The sequence below is a fragment of the Protopterus annectens genome, chromosome 12.part0 (genome assembly GCF_019279795.1).
Source record: "Protopterus annectens isolate FY-2018-M chromosome 12.part0, PAN1.0, whole genome shotgun sequence".
In the NCBI taxonomy this organism is placed as follows: domain Eukaryota; kingdom Metazoa; phylum Chordata; order Ceratodontiformes; family Protopteridae; genus Protopterus; species Protopterus annectens.
Genome location: NC_056746.1, coordinates 804,721,887 through 804,743,575, shown reverse-complemented (window position 1 = coordinate 804,743,575; position 21,689 = coordinate 804,721,887). Strand labels below are relative to the sequence as shown.

At 40.3% G+C, this 21,689-nt stretch overlaps 1 protein-coding gene across 1 annotated transcript in view; it reads right to left on the bottom strand.

The window, feature by feature from the left end:
- Positions 1–21,689, bottom strand: part of STOX2 (storkhead box 2) — a 643,160-nt gene that overhangs the window by 215,262 nt on the left and 406,209 nt on the right. The window contains exon 2 of the mRNA XM_044089850.1: positions 4,232–4,384. Coding sequence (XP_043945785.1) covers positions 4,232–4,384 — 153 coding nt within the window. The remainder of the gene's footprint in view (positions 1–4,231; positions 4,385–21,689) is intronic.

The following is a 21,689-nucleotide window of genomic DNA, read 5'->3' as shown; positions in this document are numbered from 1 at the left end:
GCAGAACTACCCAGGAGGTAGATGGGCCAGCACCAAAAGCCTCCAGAAATACTGATTCCTCTTGAGAAGAATTGTGGGAGGACCAACCACCCCGTTGTTTCAGGATTTCTAAAATGTCTCCAAAGGAGATTTTGTCGGGTGGTGATCTTGGGGACCCCTCCATTCACCTTCATCTATATTAGTATCTTCTGTGACTGACCCCTGGGGGGAGTCCAACTGCCACCTCTTGCACTTTCTCTTCCTAGGGACGCTTCAGTGGGATGCTCTGGAGAAGAACTGGAAGCGATAATTATGCCCTGTGGAGGAGTCATCTGGAGACTTTGGGTTGGCTGTCCCTGTGGAGTAGAATGCTGAGGCTCACGACACAAAAACATCTGAGAACCAGAAGGGAAATCCAGGGGGGGGGCATCTGATCTCTACACAAGAACAGTCTCTCTACCACCTCAAAGGCAGAGCACTCGGGGATGAAAGAAATTGCCACAGCTGAGAAGGCAAGCTTCTGGATCGACCAACCCAATGACACCACCCCCGAGGCAGGAGTCAGAGCTGAACTATTGAATGCAGAGGCTCCAAGGGGGAGAGACAGCTCTGATAACTTTGGAGTCAACTCTAACCACTCAGATCCAACAACAAAGCTTTGGCTCCAAGAGCCCTCCAATTCTGACATGCTCAGAGCCGGTACGCTGAAAGAAGACTTCAGATCCAAAGATAAGGGTATCTTCAGATCCAAAGCAAAAGGCATCTGGATACTTGGATCTGAGGGCTCCAAAACTGAAGGATGGTTTGCAGTAGGAGCAAAAAGAGGTGGAGTCATACGAGTCAAAGCCACCGAACCCAATGATGTAGGGGCCGGTAGAACTCCCATATGAACTTGTGTTGAAGAAACTTCCTCATTATTCTGTCCACATCCGCTTCTGTGAGACTTCTGGTGGAACGGGAAGAGGCGATGGATGGAGAATGACATCTTTCTAGGAATGGTAAAGGGAGCCAAGATGGGACTGGATCCAGAGATGATGTATCTGGTCCTGGGAATTGGTTTCATCTGCCAGGGAGTAGGATCCGAAGAGACGGATCTGGTGTCTGAAGTGGTAGGAGCTGTCTACTTATGATATGTTGGATCCAAAGATTTTTTACTCTTTTTTTCTCAGCTCCAAGGTCAGATCTGAAGAAGAGTGTGAAGAGACAGCCTGACCAGAAGACCTTTTTCTTGCCTCTTTTTTGTTTGACTTGCAGGGCTGAACTCCAAAAAGTGAATCTGAGAAGGCTGACTGAATGAGGCCTTTAAGTATCTATTTTTCCAGTCCACAAGATTAAACGACTAACATATAGGCCAGTCAGCCTGTAAATGCTCAGATCCTAAGCAATAAACACACAATGTACGGGTGTCAGATAGGGGAATCTTGTGCCCACATTTACCACACTTCTTGAAACCTGAAGGTTTATCTGCCGTGCCTCTCTAGCAATAATACAGCAACTAGAAACTTTAACATAAATTATACACTATGAATAAAGGAAAGGGAAAAAATGTTTTTTTTAACAATAGCAACATAGAAAAGATAGAAAGACTACCAACAATGGTAACTGAAAAAATACCAGTAAGGGATAAAGGAAAATATACCAACAATAATAACTATTAGAAATAACCGACAAACGGGAAGAATAAAAGGTAAAGGGAGAATAAACTTTAGAAATAAGATAAATAACAATGAAAAAGCACTACGCTTGAGGCTGTAGCAACCACATCTGTTCCCAATGGTGGTAAACGAGATCTGGGGAAAGAGGGGAACTACAGCATTATGGGAAAGGGTAGAAATGTGAGAGTTTGTGGTTTCCATGAGCCAAGTCAGATCCGAACCCATATGTTGAGGAATGAATGCAAACTGACAACATCAAATCTACAGATTTTATTGGTAAATGACGTATGACCTAAACACTGTAATTACATACAGAGCACAGTCATTGCATTAAGCAAATAACTGGATAACAAAGCTATTTATTACAAATAATATCTAACTATACACTTACAAGAGCTTAGTGCTACTATCAGTGACAGCAAAAGGAGATGGTAAAAGCATCAAGGATGAACTGAGCTATAAACAATAAGCATATCTGCTAGCTAATAGCAAACAATTTCCAGAACTGTAGAGCAGTGTAAAGTCAAGCAGTCAATGACATGGTGTTAGCTAAGAAAAGCTGTGACTGTAAAGGGGCCCTGTAACAATCCCTGTCATAAATATATGTTTATGGCAGAGCTCTTCTTGTCATTAATTGCATGTCCTCATCCCTTGAGAGGCTGGCAGGCTGATAGATTACAGCATGGGAAAAGAATGCTACAAAAGCAATCACAAGTGCTCAGATCAGCAATCTTCTTGGGACACGGCCAATAAACTTTTGTTAATTTATTAGAAAGCCTACACTTCAGCAGGCGAATGGCCCCATCACAACCCTGTCAGAGAGGATAGGCTATGGCAAATGCAAGGAAAAGCATGACCTACGGCACAGAAAGTTTACTGTTATCTACTGCTTTTCATTAAAAGAGAAGCAACCAGAGGAACTTAATAAAACCCCCTGATGCATGCATCTCAATCTCTTAGTTCAAGAAATCTTGGCAAAGCCTAAAACAATGGAGGGACAATGGCCCCAAAATAGGGACAGATATTAAATACTGATCTGATAAACTTACTGCTGGAATAATGGTTTATGATAGCTTACATTGTCTGCATGATATCAAGTCTGAAACTCAAATATAGGTCATTATTTAGTGACTTCAACTTTCAGTGATTTCTGAAACCACACATTTTATGAGGAACACATCTTAACAGTTGAGAGGTATGCTGTGATATTCCATCAGTACTGTTACAGAGCTGACTTACCTGGGAGGATGCTCCAGATCCCCCCTGCCAGTAAAGCATAGAAAGATTAAAAGTCCTAGTAGGTTCCCACTTCTTCAAGGAAGGAGAGGTGACAGCCATTACTGCTTCATCGTCCTTCGGTCGCAAAAGGTAGCCATTCAAACACAAAATGTTAGGTAAGTGATGAAAGTTACCCAAGAACAATGGAATACCTTGACATCATTGTTTTGTAGATAAGAACTCCATGTCAGGTGGCTCAACATGTCTTGAGGTGAGGTTACTTAAGAAATTAATTAGTGCACACTAATAAATAGCAATAAGAGAGATGGATATTACAAATGGTTGCATGCAACATTTTTTACCTTCACCCACTGCACCCCCAAAAAATTTTTAAGAAACAAAGTATTTTGGTAGTCGCCTACCAACTTCATTGGGAGCCAGACGTATTAGCATGCAGGTAAGACTGGTTAACATCATACACAATGTTAATGTACATTTGAAAAGGAAACTGCATGGGGCTGAATTAGGGCATAAACTGAAGTACAAAATATGCTTGATTACTACATAACTCCACACCTCTTCAACAAATCCAGAACTGCTTGTCTGAGTACGCTTGGACAACGACAACTCACTCACTATAATTGTGGCAATATAAGTGACAAAGGGTGCAGAATTAAAAAATCCCAGAAAAAAAACATGCCTGAGAGAAAACAATTTCAAAGTAATGCTGCCTTATTTGTTTAGGCTCTCTGTAACAGGATGCAAGATCTCAGTAAGCAATGTATACAGCTGAAATTCAAAGAACAACTGTCAGCATCCTGCCAGCAGACACAGAGCTGTTACTGTTCATGCTGTCACTATCACATCTTTTTAAAAGGCGTCTTTTTCTACTGGAGTGTACACAGGACAGTTTTACAAAATATTTCATTCAGACTAGCCTTATGTTTTTATCACTGTTCTGTAATACCACCCTTACAGTTTCAGTTCTAAGATGCTGCAATGAAAGGAAGACTTGTGTTCAAATCTTTGCTTCTTTCTGCCACACTTCATTCACAGAAGCAAACATTTCCCAGGCTGTAATACGAAGGTCAATTACTCTGGAAATGAAGAACATCTTATGGAGAAAAGCTGTCAGTTCTGAACGTTAACAGGAGACAAGTCTAAGACAAGGAGGCCTTCTTTTAACACAAAATGCCATTAAAAGTATATCGGAAACATAAAAAATAAATACATTCAAATACACTAAAGTTAAAAACATGTTCTTGCAAAATGCTTCATTTTCAGTGTTTTTAAATTCTGTCTGCAAAACATGCTCAAGAAAATAAAAAACAATCTAGCAGATGTGCATATACATATGTGCAGTAATCCTGCTGAGTTACCTGGAAAGCATGTTGCTAGGTGTTCCATCAGAGCGTCATGTGTTACGGGTTTTCTGGCAGAGTTTAGAGCGGAGACAGCCAAACAAAGGATTTCCCCCAGTGGTATAAACTGTGACTGGCTAATGGGAGACATATTGATTGGTGACACATCACCTGAAAAACAAAGTTGAAGTGGTTAAGTAACCACAGATACCATATGGAAACTAAACAGATTTCATTCTTCTATCACTGTCAAGATGGTACTTAAATAAATTTACAATATTTTGCTGTTACTACACTATAATAATTAATTCTGTAACTAATGTAAATTGAGGGAAGCTGAATTTGTCAGACTGCCAAAAAATGGAAGGTTACTGTGACAATAAATAAACTGAAACAGTAGCATTAAGAAAGAGGAATAACTGAAAGCTCATGGGATAAATGCAGCAACAGAAAACTAGGCTGATCACAAAACAAAATGGCAACAGCAATACAGAGTCAGGGCTTAGCTGTATTTTCTTTTACAGCTGCTTCCTTTAAAACAGGGATGATACTGAATAAAAGCAATCTAAAGACACGTGTGAAAACTGCAATTCCAAGCAGCTGCATCTTAAAAGAATGGACTATCGGTCTATTCTCATGTATGCAGTTTAGGTACTAACTCTTTTATGTAGTGCAACTACCTGCAATAATCTTTTCATCTCTCTGTCTCTCTCCCCCCAAGTTTTCGGTAGCATCTAGTGTAAAAATCCTGTTTCTTCTTTCAGGCCCTTCACTTTTCATTTTCTCTCCCAGGAATAACCTCGCACTACAGCTAAGAACTGGGTTTTTAACACTAGTACTTCTGTGTACTCTTATTTCTTAATCTCTGCCCCAAGTTATGAGCAAATAGTCAAGATGTTCTCTATATACAACCATCAACTCTCACACCAGTATAGTTAGTTCCCACCTCCACTTCCCCCGTTACATTTTCCCCATCTCCATCCCTTTCTCCATGTACCCACCCCTACTCTTCATCTTTACTACTTTAACTACCCTTCTCCCACTCTCTCCCTGCTAACCTTTTTGCTTGCACCTTTAACTCAACTATAGCACCCCCACCTTCAACTACCTTTTCCCCACTCTCTTCGTCTAATTTGAAACTCCATCTTGGGGTCACTACTCTGTTCTAGAAAAATACACTTTTGCTGTAGCCTACTGAACTTTCTCCAGAAAATTTGTCTGTAATCACAAATGTCAACACTGTTATATATACTTCCCACAATGTTTTTTTATATACCTCCCACATGTTAGATTTACTCATAAATTCTCTTTTGTACACAGCACATTCTTGTACACCAGTATACCTCTTTTTTTCTTTTTGTTACCATAGCAGGAGCATGGTTTATAGTTTATTTGTACAACTTACTAACATGTTAATTATGCTTGTGAAGCTTATCATATACATATGTTTATTTACTATTTACCTCTGCTTTCCATGTACAATACCTGTCGTCCTGCTCTTCTTTGGAAATTTTATGCTAAATGTCACTTTTTGCTTTGTAATATTTTTGCTATACTTTTTCTATTCTGGAGCTTTTCTCCTTGGGCCTCTGCTGAAAATGCGTTTCTAATCCAGTCGGACTTTCTCGGTTACCAAATGTCAAATAAAATAAATAAAAAAATAAATTACTGAAAGTAGACCAGTAGAGAAAGCAGTCAGTATCAGACACTGAAATCAGTTCTGTTAACTGTCAGTAACTCAAGATAGTAGGGAAGAAGAAAATTAAGTGAACACACAGCCCAGCAGTTGGGGGTAATGGATACCAGCAAGCTGGCTGAAGCCGGGGTAAAGCAATGTTCAAATGTCAGCATGAGAGAAATGCAGTGACTGGCCAGCAGCTCATCTGCTTTTGGTGCTAGACTGGGAACATCAGTTCGCTGCCTATCCCCCACAACAACAGATAACAGGACAGCTAACTAAAACAACAAAAGGAAGAGCAGCACCAAATACAGAAAGTCAACACATAATATGGGTTTGTACATACTTCTTTAGGTTGTCAGCTTCAAGTCTGCTTTGTAATAGGAACACAGGTCCTACTTTAGGCAAGTGATGACAGGTATCATAACAGGCCCAGCCACATACATCTTTAAGAAGACACACTTAAAGTTCTTGTTGTCCTTTACAACTACTTAATATTGCCCACTTCCTAAATCAAGCAGGGCCGCAATAACCCTAGTGTAAATTTATGTCTACTTATCCAATCAAGACTAGCCTTAAAGTACTAGGGAAATTAGTTTTTTGAGCTATGCTACAGAATCGGAATTGCCTAGACATAGTAAGGCCTTGCTGTATCTCGCTGACCCTCTTCAAGCGCAACCTTGATGAGTTGATATGAAACCACAAATTTATCCCAGGGGTTCCACCTGTGTCCCTCATTGACAAGGGTGACAAGTGCTGATTGAGGATTCTTTTTAGGAGATAAACTCTTGGCTAGGCTTGTAAAGGCCCCAGGGCCATTAGCCTAGTAATCGCCTAGGATCCTATGAGTCTAATTATGATGGCTGCCAAAAAGTAATTACTACAAAATGGAAATCAAAGTCTAAACCAACTTTACTATAAGTAACGGAGATAGTAACAGAGATAAAACAACTGGAAATGGGATCTTTAGAAAAGGGTAGGAGCAAATTACATAGGAATAAATTGGAAATGTGGGAGCAATACATGCAGAGAAGAGATGAGGTTTAAAAGAAGGCAGGATTTGAATGAGCCTTGTAATGGTTGACTAACAATGACTGGATATGTTAAAAGTGATGTATAATGTTTGCAGCTACAGTTGTGTTGGCAAGGCTTGGAATATGTTCATAGGTAGGTACTAGGCTATTGGCCCTAAGGCCTATATAAGCCTACCCAAAAAGGTTCCCTGGCTTTCACCACCCAAGAAAATTATGTTCCTGTGCCCCTGTCAAGCAGAGCCACAGAGGTGATCCCTGGGGTAAATTTTCTATTTCCTATCCAATCATCAAGATTTTTCTTGAAGAGTGCTAATAAGGAGCTTTGTTTGATATAGATAAGTAGTTTGTTCCAATGAATGGGAAGTCTCTGGGACAGGAATCTATGCCTCCAGCATGTTCTGTTTATTGTGGTGACAAGGTTTAGGTCCCTAGAGCATGTAGCTCGGAGGGATTGGGATTTCTTTAAGTGGAGCATGTCCAACAGCTCTGGGTTTGACATAGCTTTGCATGTTAGGCAGAGATCACCTCTGAGTAGGCGATATGTGATGGAGTTAATCTGGAGTTTTTTTTGACGGTCTGCGTAGGGCATCTGTTTGAGGCCAGTAATCCTCTTTGCGAGGTATTTCTGCAGCCTTTCCAGTTGTTGTAGATGTCTTGTGAGGTACATACCAAAACGGGCGTTGTACTCTATAATGGGTCTAATGAGTGATGAGTAGAGGGGAACAATGGCCTCTTTTTTCCTGGATGAGAAACCTTTTGTGATGAGGTGTGCCACGTAGAAGGATTTCCTGACTACTGTGGCAATGTAATCATCAAAGGAGAGACTAGTGTCCACCTGCATCCCAAGGTCTCTTATCACACTTTCGGTGTTAAGTAGACTACCACCTATGTGGTAGCTCATGGGTACAGAGTTTTTACCAAAGGGGATGACAATGCACTTTTTGGCATTGAGCTTGAGGCCATGGCTTTGACACTAGGCATCTGTCTCAGTGAGGCCCTTTTGTAGGATGTCCACATCGTTAGGAGTTTCGATTATGGCTCCTAGTTTGCAGTCATCTGCAAACTTCGTTAGAATGTGTAATGTTTGCAACTGAGATTGTGTCGCTATGGTTTATTTTCATTTATATAAATGCAACATGGTCTATGTCACACATGGTAATTTAATAAAGATGTTCCTTGTTAAAAAAATATATATATCCTTAAAGACAGACAATGTAGTAGTATGATTTACCTGTAGTGGCAGTTTATTCCATTGGCTGGGAATATCCCGACTTAGAAACCTATCTCTCATTTGTTGGTGTAAATTTACATGCTGCTGTTCTAGCTTATTTGAAAAAAAAATACCCAACAGTTGTTACAACATCAGTTGTGATTCTGTGCAAGCATTTAGTGACTGATTGTTAATGTATATGAAGGAATGAACTGAAAATGGCACAGCTGAGCTGTCCCCCCCCACCCCATACTGCAGATTTCTCTTGTTTTTTAAAGCAGTCTAACTTGTCACACTTCTAACAATGTTATACAGACAGAGCTGAAAATAATAAGGGGTACAGGCCCAACTTAGAAAACTGCTAGAAGTACAATGACTTAATGATTTGATGCATAGTTTTGATATGAAATCTTTGAATGTAATATCTGACTTTTAGTGACCACAGATCCCACTGTGTAGTTAAAGCATCCTAACTTTTACCTGTGCAAATAGGGACAGCTGAGAGGTACACATTAAATTAAATTTATTATTGTCTTTTAGGCAAACGAAATATTGCTTTTAACAGATGAGATACATATGTGGCATGCTCTGCTTCTGTGCTAATTCAGACACCGTGTTTTATTAATAAAGAAGTAGTGGGTCAGTGCATGTTAACTTGGACTAGCAAAAGTGAATACATTCCTTCTCTACGTACTCAGTCTGGCAATATACTCATTTTATTCCTCAGTAATGCAATACTAAACCAAATAGCTGGGCAAATACGTTAACAACTCTTTTTATTTTACTAACTTGCTCAGTGTGCACTTACATTATTTGTTAATTATCACGTTTTAAAAGCTTAAGAGATGCATACATTTTACCAGGTTGTCATCATTTTAATTTGCTATGTAATTATATTTTCTCTTTAGATTATCACCTTTACACACGTACATACAAATATTTCAAGCACAGGCATTAATGCCCTTCTAGTTGCCAATATACCAAAACACTTGTTCTCAAAATAAGTGTCCAGGCTATTCTTAAAAATATCTGAACTAGTACTTGCTTTAATGTAATTTGGTAGTCTGTTCCATGCATCAGCTTTTCTATCAGAGAACCAATTAGTACACTTCTCATTCCTATAGAATCTTCTACATAGGTTGTCTGCATTCCCAGAGATAGTTGTCTCTAAATGCCCTATATACCTGAATAAGATCTCCTCTTAGATATCTGTAAGAGACACTGTTACAAGTTCAGATATTTTAGTCTTTCATAATAACTTAAATTTTCATATCCATGGATGCCCTTGGTGTATTTCCACTGTACTATTTCCAGTTTACTCATGCTTGTTTTCTTACAGAGTTTCCATATTGTTATTCCATACTTAAGTTTGGGTCTAATGTAACTAACAAACAATGACTTCATCATTTTTGATTTCCTAGACTATATAAATCTTTTTATACATCCTATAGTTCTACAACTATCATTAACCAATCGGTTGATATGATTAGAAAAACTCATAGCTGAATCTACCCATATACCCAGGTCCTTAAATGGGTCTACAGTTTCAATCACTGTGTGCTGTAGTAAATATTCACCTTTCAATTTATGTCTCCTAAATCTCATTATGTTTAGTTTTTGATGTATTTATCAGCATATTATTCTTCTGTGCCCAAACGGTCAATTTAGTCAAGTTATTTTATAGACATGCCTTACCTGTAACACATGTAATCAGTTTACCTAATTTCAGGTCGTCAGCATATAGGCTGTAGAACACCTCGGATGAAAAAGTTAGGTCTGAAGGATACAATCTAAACAAGTAAGGGACTAGGACAGAGCTCTGTGGGACACCCTGACTACAACCAAGGATTTCACCTGTCCAGTTGCTGTGTGATACTTGCCATGTCCTATTTGTAAGCCATGCAGCTATCCATCTTAACAAGAGTACATCAATACCTCATTGTACTAATTTATTGATCAGTGTTTTGTGTATGACTCTGTCAAATCCTGAAGTTAAATCTATATAAATTACATTACAGCACATTTTTTCATTCATAGCTGTTATTATATTGTTATAAAACATCGTGTTACAGGTGGTAATAATCCATTTTCAACATATGCATGCTGATATATGGTTTCAAGTCTTAACCTATCCAGCTCTGACAATAACTTATCCAATGTTACCTTTCCCGTATTTTTCCACAACATGAAAGTAGACTTAAGGGTCTATATAACTCTAGGTTTGTCCTACTCACCTTTCCCTTAAAGACAGGTTTAATAATCGCATGTTTCCAATCTTGAGGAATTTCCCCCTATTTATATGACCTATTGAACAATAGATATACTGGCACTATAAGTTCTTGCTAAAGTGTTCTCAGGTCATTGTTACTAATTCTGTCTCCTTCCTGTGCTTTGTTTGGATCCAGTTTGTGCAGTTCTTTTTCAATATAATCTAATTTGATTCCAGTATCTGGGGTGTCACTAGGACAACTTACCAACCCTTTTGTGGAGCCAAACTGTTTTGCATAAGATTTTCCAAACATATCTATAATCTGTTGTGTCTGAGAATAAATTTTAGAATCTGCACACAGTTTATTAATTTGTGTATCTTTACTCCTTCCACATCTTATGTAGATATAACAAGGTTTCCTATTATGCTCAACATCTTTATATAAATTTTCTTTAAAATTTTCTTGATCTTGTCTCATACTATGCTTAATTTGTTTGTCCAGCTTGTTTATTTCAGTTTTCAAAGTTGTAGTTCATCCTCTCTTCCATTTCTTATATTTTTTTGTCTCTCACCTTAATGTTGTTCTTTTGGAAATATATCCCTCTGATGTTGCATGCCTAGAGCCTGATGTTAAACATTTCTTTTGATTTTTTGCACTCATACAGTTTCTCTTTCAAAACTTTCCACATTCCATCTGCATTTTTTTCTACTGAACACACCACTCCAGTTAATTTTACATAGTGACTGTTTTGCTTCCATATAGTCTGTGATTAACCTTCTGTACATTGATTTAGATTTCAGTTTTGCAGAATTATCTAGCAACAAATTAATCTTTAGAACCCCATGATCACTGCACATCAATGGTGGTAAAACTTGACTTGAAGTAACAGTAATTTCTTTAGGAACATTAACAATGTCTAGTATGTTCCATCCCCTGTTAGGGTTTTTTACAATATGAAGCAATTGTTTCTAAATATACACTGTGAATAATTTCCTTACAAATGCCGCTGAATCAATATTATTCCATTCTGTTTCTGGTAAATTTAAGTCCCCAGCTAATATTATTCTTCCCTCCGGTGTTTCATACAAGAAATGTATGAATTCCTCTAGGTCATCTGCACTTGACCTTGGTGGTTTATACGTGCCAACAGTTGTTATATGTTCCAGGGATGTCTTTATTGTCACAGTTACACAGTCTATAGCATTGGTATTATCATTGAACATGTAATAATCACAAGTCTCATAACTATCTTTAATCCCTATCATAACACTTCCACCTGATTTTTTGTTAGAATGTATGTTACAGTAAAAACATTTATATCTGACAGAACTGGTTTCCAGTCATTGTTCTTTAACCATGTTTCACAAACAATAGCAACATCAATCTTGTGAGAGTGTAGCAAATTTTCCAATAAAAAAATTATTATTAATCACAAGATCATAGGCTACTAGGCTATTGGCCTTGAGGCCCTTATAAGCCTAACCAAGAGTTTAGCCCATGTTTAGACAAGTCAGCACCTGATGTCCCCTGTCCAGCAGGGCCATAGGTGGAAATGCATTAATAACCATCAGAGATGCATCAAATGTTGCTATCTGTGAACTGTTAAATTTTCGACCTAGCAAAAATCCTGCTTAGTGTTTGTCAAATATTGCAAAATATCTGCTACAAAAATTCTCTTCCCTGATCTTGACAAAAGCACGGCAACCTGTCTGAGTGCATGTGCACAAAACTAGGACTGGATGCTCTACACATTTCCCTTTGTTAAAACAGGACATTTTTTCCATGTAGGTATTTATCTAAGAAATCTTTTTATTCACAGTAACCTGACTATCCTTTCTATAGGTGATTTGTGGAAAACACGTCCTAACACCAGTACAAGTTATACTATCTAAGAGGGGTATCAGTTCACTGCTAACAGTCAGAGAATCCTTGCGGATGACATCATTTGTACCAACATGAATAAAAATGGATCCATACTTCTTTCCACTGAGGCGTTCCAAGGCTTGTCTCACACCTTCTGTTTTTGCTCCTGGCAAGCATAACACTATTCGGTGTTCATTATCTTCTCTGCAAAGTATTAATTCCTCAAATAATTGAATCATCAATTACAAGAATATCTTTGCTTGCCAGCTCTTCAGTTTCTGATACAGTAATATCTGCTCTATCAGTTGTTACGAAGGATAAGTCTTCATCACCATTAGTCTTATTAATCCCACTGTTTTCATTGCATCTTAAATTCTCATCCAGCTGGTATTGTAAATCCACAGCTTGAGCCATACAGTCAGCATCTGTCTTTCTCTTCTTTTTTCTTACAGTAATGTTCTTCAGTCCTTCCACATTTAATTTTGATTTCTTCCTTTTCACCTGCCCCTTGCTTCTTTTTTCTACCTTCTCTTTTGGAAAAATGATGCCTTTTTCTGTAGACTGAAGGTTTTTAGATATAAAAAATATTATAATTCCCTGTAACTGGTGTCTTACTAACAAAGAAGTGTCCTTTTACTATGTATTCTCTTTCCTTTACAGTCATTAATCAGTTTCTTTTTCTTCCTTTTTATTTGTTCTGAACTTCTTCCTTTCTTTATTTTTTGTTTCCTTCTAAACAAACTGGATCCTCATATTGCTGAATACTTGCATCTAGAATTTCAAAGTTGTCAGGGGCATCATCTTGTTTCATCTTTATAGACAATAGATGCATCATTTCCTAAATGTGTTCTGTTTGTTCTTTGCCTAACATTATTTATCTCACCAGTCCAGTCACGAACACATGTAACAACTGTTCTCCAAGCTGTGCCAATTGCACAAGTGCAATCATCATTGGTTTACCTCTGAAAGGTTGAAAATCCACCTACCGAACGGCCCTTTGTACAAAAATCGTCATTCCGATCTGCACCAAAGTAAAAAAATCAGCAAATCGAAAACCAGATTTGCTGATTTTAGAACTACAATTTTAAATACATAGCGCAATGCAGGCCCCCCTGCACCCTTCACACCCCCTACTATATTATTCTAACTCTGAGGTCGCACTACAGTGGGGAAAGGGTCCACATCCCAATCCCCACTACAGTGCACTCTGCACCCAAAATGCCGAATCTGCAATAAACGAATGTCAATGCACATTCGCTCATTGCACATTCGATGCATTTCTATTCAGTCATCTGTAATCTTGAAAACTTACTTCCGAGCAATGTACTTTCGACCATGCAGTTTCAAGCATTCAAAGGTAAACCTCATCATCATTAAGTCTAGATTTACTTCTAACAATAGTAAGCAAATCATCCAACCTTTGAAACCTTTGTGGTTGGGATTTACAAGCCTCCATAATCCTTGCAGTTATGGCATCTGAAGCTTTATAATCTTGTTAAGGTCATCCTAGAAAAAAGTACAGTTGTGTACACTTACCATAAATGTGGATGTTCGAGTGTAATTTTCTATAAGTGGTTAAGCTTTTATCCTAGAGTTAAATTGTTTTCTCCTTACTGTGTCCTAACTGATGTTCTTCATGTTACCCTGTTGCAGTCCCCACATATGGGTTATCCGGCTCCCGGTAGCCCTCAGTCGGCTTGAATATCAGAGTCCTTGTTATATGACGTCGGCTGCCGCCGATTGTAAAACTGATGTCAGAACGTTAGGTGTAAAGGGAGGCAGCCGACGCCATTTCCTCAGTTTTTCTTGCCTTAACTGTCAGGAGCCCCCAAAAGAAGGCTAACACAAGAAGGTAGCACCCTGGACACATGTCATACAAAAAATAAAAATATAGTATGTGCCTTAGGAAAAAAGGGGGAATGGAAGGTGGGAAACCAGGACTGCTACAGTGAATACACTCGAACATCTACATTTATGATAAGTGTACACAACTGTACTATGTTCTTCATGTTTCACTGTTGCAATCCTCACATATGGGTTGATTTTCAAAGCCCAAGAAAAAGACAAAGGGGGGAGGAAGGATCACAGATTAAGGGTTAGTAAGAAGGCCCTGCAAAACTGCAGAGGCAAAAACAGCCCTAGATTTAGAAAACAAAGGTAGACTGTAATGCTATGTGAAAGTATGGACAGAAGACCAAGTAGCTGCTTCTAGAATGTCCTTAGTAGGCACACCTCTTAGAAAGGCTGCAGAGGTAGAGGCTGCTCTAGTAGAATGGGTCCTAATACCCTGAGTGGGAACCTTCCCATGTTGCAGGTAACAAAAGTGAATACAATGAGCAATCCATTTGGAGATGGTTTGTTTTGAAATATCTTTACCCTGAGCTCCAGGAGCAAAACTAACCAACAACTGTTCAGATTTTCAAAAGGATTTAGTCCTAAGTAAAATCTCAGCTGTCTATGCACATCAAGAGAGTGCAGAATCCTTTCCCCTTTATTCTGGTAATTGTTGAAAAATTTAGGCAGGTGAATAGACTGGTTAAGGGTTAAACTGGAAACTACCTTAGGCATAAAGGAGGGATTAGTTCTCAGAGAAACCCGAGCTGAGTGAAAAACGATGAAAGGTTCTACTGCCATTAAGGCTTGCAGCTCAGATACCCTTCTAGCTGAAGTAATAGCTAAAAGGAAAGCAGTCTTCCAGGAGATAAACTTTAAATCTGCAGAGGCAGCTGGTTCAAAGGGAGGAAGAGTAAATTTTTCCAGGACAAAATTAAGATCCCAAGCAGGAGTAGGAGCTCTTCTGGGAGGTCTAAGATTACTAGCTCCCCTCAGGAACTGTTTCATCAAGGGGTGAGAAAAAATGGGTTACTCAAAAGAACAATGAGCCAAAATTGTTAAAGCGTGAATTTTGACAGAAGAAAAGAAAAGTCCACCATTCAGCAATCCTGCTTGGTAGTCAAGAATGAGGGAAAGAGAAGGATGAGAAGAGTCTTCTCCTTTTGCCAGCATCCAAGAGCAAAATCTCTTCCATTTATCTGCATAGGATTTGCTGGTGCTAGGCCTCCTGGCCTCATGAAGAACTTCAACCACCTGCTGGGAAAGATTTAAAGAATTAGCCAGGCAGTTAAATGCAAAGTTTGAAGATGAGGATGAAGGAACTTTCCCCCTCCCTGAACCAAGAGATCTGGTACCAGGGGAAGATGCCAAGGCTGAGCTCGGGAAAGGCTGCGAAGGAGTGGATACCAATGCTGACTGGGCCAATCTGGTGCTATCAGAATAGCCTTTGGTTTTTCGTCCCTTATCTTTAGCAGCACTCTGGGAAGAAGAGGCAGAGGAGGGAATGCATAAACTGAGTGATGTGTCCATGGGAAGGACAACGCGTCCACCATCCAAGCTGTGTTGTGAAACTCCCTGGTGCAGAAGGTTGGAAGGAGATGATTGATGTGAGAGGAGAAAAGATCCACTTGTGGGGTGCCCCAATGAAGAGTGATGCAATGGAAAATGTCCTTGTTCAGTTGCCACTCGTGAGGATTCAGAACATGTCTGCTCAAATGATCCGCCAAGGAGTTCAGCCTCCCTGGGAGATACTGGGCTATTAGATGTAAGCCCATGGATGCTGCTATGGACCATAGTCTCATGCTTTGTCTGCACAAGGGGTAAGAGTGAGCCCCCCTTGCTTCTTGATGTACCACATGGCTGTGGTATTGTCTGTCCTGATCAGCAAAGTCCCAGTGTAGAGTAGGTCCTTGAAAGCCAGCACAGCCTGCTGCATTACCATTAATTCTTTTAAGTTTATGTGCAGATGAATCTGCTGGGTGCTCCAAGCCCCCTGTATGCCCCTGTCTTCCAGATGAGGCCCCCCATGCAACATCTGAGGCGTCTGTGGTGAGAGTCTGGCTGGCAGGTGGTGGGCAGAAAGGCAGATCCTTGTTCTAAGAACAGGCTGTTGCCCACCAGAGGAACTCCATTTGTGGATAGGGAATCAGGGGAAGAATCAAGTCTAAGTCCTGTGTGTGTTGACACCAAATATTCTTGAGGTACCATTGAAGTTTTCTCATATGCAGCCTTGCATATGGGATCATCAAAATACATGAAGCCATGAACCCCAGTGCTTGTAGGAATTGCCTTGCAGAGAGCTGGGTCATGCTTGCCAAGTTCATGAAGTAAGCCGAAAGATCTTCTTGCTTCTGTTGAGGGAGGAATACCATCTGGGTGGCTGTTTTCAGACTCGCTCCCAGGAAAACAATCTCCCTTGTAGGAACCAACTTTGACTTCTTTTCGTTGAGAATGCAACCCAACGAGGTGAGAATGTTCTTCACGAAATCCAAATCCTTTTCTAGCTGTTCTGGGGAGTTTGCTTGAATGAGACAGTCATCCAGGTAAGGATAAATCTGAATGTTTCTCTGCCTGCAAAAAGCAATGGCTGGAGCCAGGCACTTGGTATAAACTCTGGGAGCAGTAGATAAGCCAAAGGGCAATGCTGAGAATTGAAAGTGTTGTTTCCCAGCCCTGAAGCGAAGGAACTGCCTGCAACTTTCCCTTATTGGGATGTGCAGATAAGCCTCCTTTAGATCCAAAGGTACCAGCCATGAATCCTTGCCCATCATTGGTAGTAATTGTTGAAGGGTGAGCATCTTGAATTTGGGAATCACCAGAAAAGTGTTTAGAATAGACAGATCCAGAATAGGGTGCCAGGTGCCCCCTTTCTTGGGTACCAGAAAAAGTCTTGAATAAAAATCTAGGCCTACCTGATTTGCAGGAACTAGCTCTATAGCCCCCATAGTCAGTAAAGAAGTAATTTGAGTTTCTACCTCTGCCCTGAGAGTTCTGGGTATGTCTGGGTACCCTTGCAAAACAGGGAAGGTGTGAAAGTAAAGCTTGTAACCTTGGTTTACTATATTGAGCACCCATTTGTCATCTGTGATGGTAGACCAGACCCCTGCAAACCTGGCTAACCTTCCCACCAAAGGAAACCCAGGGCCTGCAGAGGTAGGCACAAGAAGGCTGGAGTCATTAAGAATGTTTGCTTTGGGAAGCTGGCTTAGAACTCCCCGATTTAGCAGAAGAAGAATGCCATTGTTTAGCCCTTTGAGGGGCAGAAGCCTGTCCTCTGGAAGATCTTAAACCCTTAGGCCTAGAGCGACCCCTGCTTGCCAGGATCAGGGAAAGACCAATTCTTGGAAGGATAATGCCTGCTAAATCGAGGAGGCTGAACCGGAAGGAAGTCTTTTACAGCTTGCATAGATTTTGCCTTATCCTCCAACTTCTTCAGCACCTCCTCAGCCTTATTACCAAAAAGATTGTCCTTGTGCAAAGGATCATCCAGCAATTTAGATTTACCAGTTTCAGAAAGAGGCTGCTCCCTGAGCCAAGCATGCCTTCTAATTATGGAACCAGTGGCTGCTGCTCTGCAGGAAGCCTCCAAAGTGTCAAAACCACAATGAAGTGAATGCTTATTAACTAAAGTGGCAGAATTCAGTAAGTCTTGTAAATCTTTGTTCTCCGTCATGATAGGAATATATCCACGTTTAGCCTTAATAGCCTCCAAAGTATGCTGCTGATACTTAGGCATGTGAAAAAGACAATTCACGGATCTAATGGCAAGAGTTGCAGAGGTACAGACTTTTTTACCCCACCTGACCAAGGCCCTAGACTCCTTATCAGAAGGCACTGGGTTTTTAGCAATAGTAGCTTTAACACCCTTGGGGCCTTGAGAAATAATTTCTGGATCAGCAGTAGAGTTTTTAAAAAGGAATTGATGAGATTCAGGAACCCTATCATACCTATCCGGTTTTCTGGGGGCATGAGGAACAGAATTAGGAGTTAAAGAATTTTCCATGAAAACATCATCCACAACTTCCAAAACTGGAGGTATAGCCAGAGGCTTACGCTGTGGCAAATCCCAAAATTTCCTGATTCTTTTCTTAGCCTGAGGAAAATCCTGACATTCCCATTTAAAGTGCTCCCTAAGAGTATTCAAAGTATCCCCAAAGGAAAAATCTTCCGGAGGGGAGGCAGAAGGGATAGAGTCCTTAGCATCAGAATCCTCAAAGGCAGAAAAAAGTTGAGAATTTCCTTCTTCACCAGCAGACATAGGAAATCTCAGAATCTGAGACAGACAAAACATCAGGAGATAATTCCCTAGTCCTCTTTGAAGGTGGGGATGAGAGCTCCTAATCAGGGAAAGAAGATCACCAGCCATCTTTACCAACTGGGACTGAGGCACAGGAGGGGAAGCTGGTGCCTGCAAAGTGGCTCCAGACCCATCTGAGGCGGTGACAGGCAGAGGGTCTGAAGATGAAATAGCAGCCTGTGGCATGGAGGACTCCATAAAGGTCTCGGCAGAGGCTTGCGGCTGAAAATCTGTGGACTGCAGGGACTGTGAAAGCGCCTCACTGACTACCGATGTGCTGACGACCAATTTCACCGGTGCATCGTCAGCAGATTTAACCCTTGGCCTGTTGCGGTCCTTGTCTTTGCGTTTCCTAGGTATATCCAAAGTCAGGAGACCAGAAGATGCCATACCGATGAACTTAGGCCAGACTCCAAAATGCTTACACAAAATCTTAGCTCTACGGCATATGGTACGCGGGTTAAAGGAAGCACAGAGATCACAGTTAGGGATGTCATGCTCAAGGCCCAAAGAAGTTATACAATAGGAATCGAAAGCACAGTGCGGAATCTGTTTTCCACAAGCAAGACAGTTATTAACTTTATCTGACATCTGTTAAAGCAAGAAAAGAGGATCCCCAATGGGGTACTTATCTGAAGGTGTCTTCAACTTGGTAGTCAGAAAGAAAATGAAGGTAAACGGCCGACCAGCACTAGAGTGTGAATTGCATCTGCTTCGGGCTCCGAAGCAAGAAAGACCGAGGAAATGGCGTTGGCTGCCTCCCTTTAAACCTGACATTCTGACATCAGTTTAAAAACCGGCGGCAGCCGACATCATATACCAAGGACTCTGGTATTCGGGCTGACTGAGGGCTACCGGGAGCCGGATAACCCATATGTGAGGACTGCAACAGTGAAACACGAAGAACATCTGGTCTAAGAGGAAGCACAAGGCAGAGATCCAAACCGTGGACACAATGATGGTTCATTGTTCAGTTTCAGACTCAGACTACCTCAACCAGTGTAGGGACAAAGGACCTACGCCTGGAGGAAGGCTGGGATGGTATTAAAATGAAAGTACCTAGTATTTGGGTTATTCATACACACCACCAGGATCAGCCTAGAAACACTGCAAGGAGTCACCATGTGGACTCACTATATGTAAAGTGAATGGTGCAGGTCACGTGTAATACTGGCCAAATGGTAGGCAGAAGCAGGAAGGATTCAGAAGGACAGGATTCTGGCAATGTAAACTAGCTCTTAGGACAATAAATGTCATCTTAGTTTTAGGAAAACTGAAACATTGAGGAGTACCAGTTAGCTTTAGTTGACCATGCATACATCTACACACAGCACTGATTCTGAAACAACATGCCCTTTCTCTCCTACTCTATAGATGACCTACAAGACATACACTGGGTAAGTGAGGGTACCGAATTGTGAGCCAACAGATCTGAGGGTTATATCAAGCAACTATGAACTGAAGAAAGATAAACAGCTCTCCAGACTGTTCAGCCTTCATAGAGGTTATGGTGCTCAGTAGGGTTCTACCTACTGGTTCGGTAGTTCTGCTGGGAACCTTCATAAAAAGCTTGGTATGATGGAGATATGTGGAGAGGGTTGACTGACAGTGTCAGCTTGTCTGATTGGAAGTCATGTGGCGAACTTGTGAACTAGTCATGTACTGTGCATAGCTATTACCATGCTTATACTCAATACATAATTTAGTACCACAGGCTCTTCGGCCAGAGGTTAATAACCAACTCTGTAGGCATATCACAGGGTCAGGAGAAGTGCTAAGTTGTCATATGATCTCCACTTATAACCTACTGTTTCAAAATTAACTGCTTCTCCAGACAGTTTAATTTTGGCATGCCTTTGGTTTACTTATTAACAATTATTTTTTCATCATACATATCTTATTTTACTTGTCATTTCAAATTGGTTGATATTTTTGATTGGATTTTATTTTTCCACTTTTCATATGTTCAACTCATGAACATCTTGACTTGTAGCTTTATAGGTCTATATGCTGTTTATTACATAGTTAATTTTAGTGTCTTTTGTCTTATAACTGGTTGCTTTTGGATTATTTTTTATAATTTTTACTTTACATTTTTAAGTTTTTGTAGCTTATTTGTTTCTCACTTATCTAGTTTTTCATATAAACTGTACTTACTTTTTAAGCAAGTTCATAAACATGAAGTTGAAGCTGGTGGTCTGACAGCTTTGGCAGTGGTTGGACAAACCTGGAAAACTCAAATACACAGTTGGGGTGTTCTGGAAGTGCCAAACCAATACTTCTGTGAGGTATGAGATCAAGTCCCACATCCAAAACAGCTTTCCCAATATACCTGGGAGGGTAGAAACATGGAGTTTGAATGGACGCTGTTCAAGACCTCAAAGTGGTAACAAGAAAATATGACTGTAAGGTGTTCAGTGTTTATCATGGTGGTAACTCTAGGATCTGCTGGTGGGCACTTGTGGTGATGGAAGCTATCAGATTAAAAACAGTCCTTTTATGAAATGACAGTAGGGGGTTCTCTAGATCTGGTTGACATGGACCAACTAGGTAGGAAAGAAACAGCTACTGCAGTAATTCAGGTGAAGGTCCAGATATTGGAGAAGTTTGTCACAGCTGATGACAGTGATAGTGACTATGAAATAACTTCAAATAGGTTTATTAACTTACTTTTTTATCTATTTATTTATATATGTGTGCATTGTATTTGCATTTATTGATTAAGGTAGAGCACTGATTTTCATGGAACTTTTTTAGACTCAGCAAGGGAGCACTGTCTGGTTAACTGACATGCTCAGAGTCATACTGTTAGGCAAGGAAGGATGAGGGAATCAAACCCTGGACCACTGGACAATGGGAAACAGCTTGTTAATAGTTCCTTATTATTCTGCACCAACTGCTGGTCAAACCATCTGGAGACAGATTTATGGGGGTAAGTGAGACACTGGTAAGGTTGTTCTTTTCTATGGTAGACAATCACCTAAACTGGAGACAATGTCAAGAAGTTAAAGAAATGTTCTGAAGGCCTCCAAAATCTGGTAGATATGCCCACCACTGAGAAGAGGGTGTCAGAAGCTGCTAAAGATGAGGACACTGCTGTGACTGCAGGAGTGGCTGGAATCCAGCTAGAAATGCTAAAAGAACTGAACACTGCCAGAGTGACAAGGTCAAAACACCCTTTCAATGCTGTGTGGAATCAGGGTACTGTACTTCTGGGTTGACAAACTGGGGTAGCATTCTTCATTTCCAAAAAAAAAAAAAAGATACAGAAGGCAATGTTTCTCTTACAAAAGGATCATTCTGCTTAGCCACTCTGGGACATCCTACATGAAGGTGTTGGAAAAGTGACTT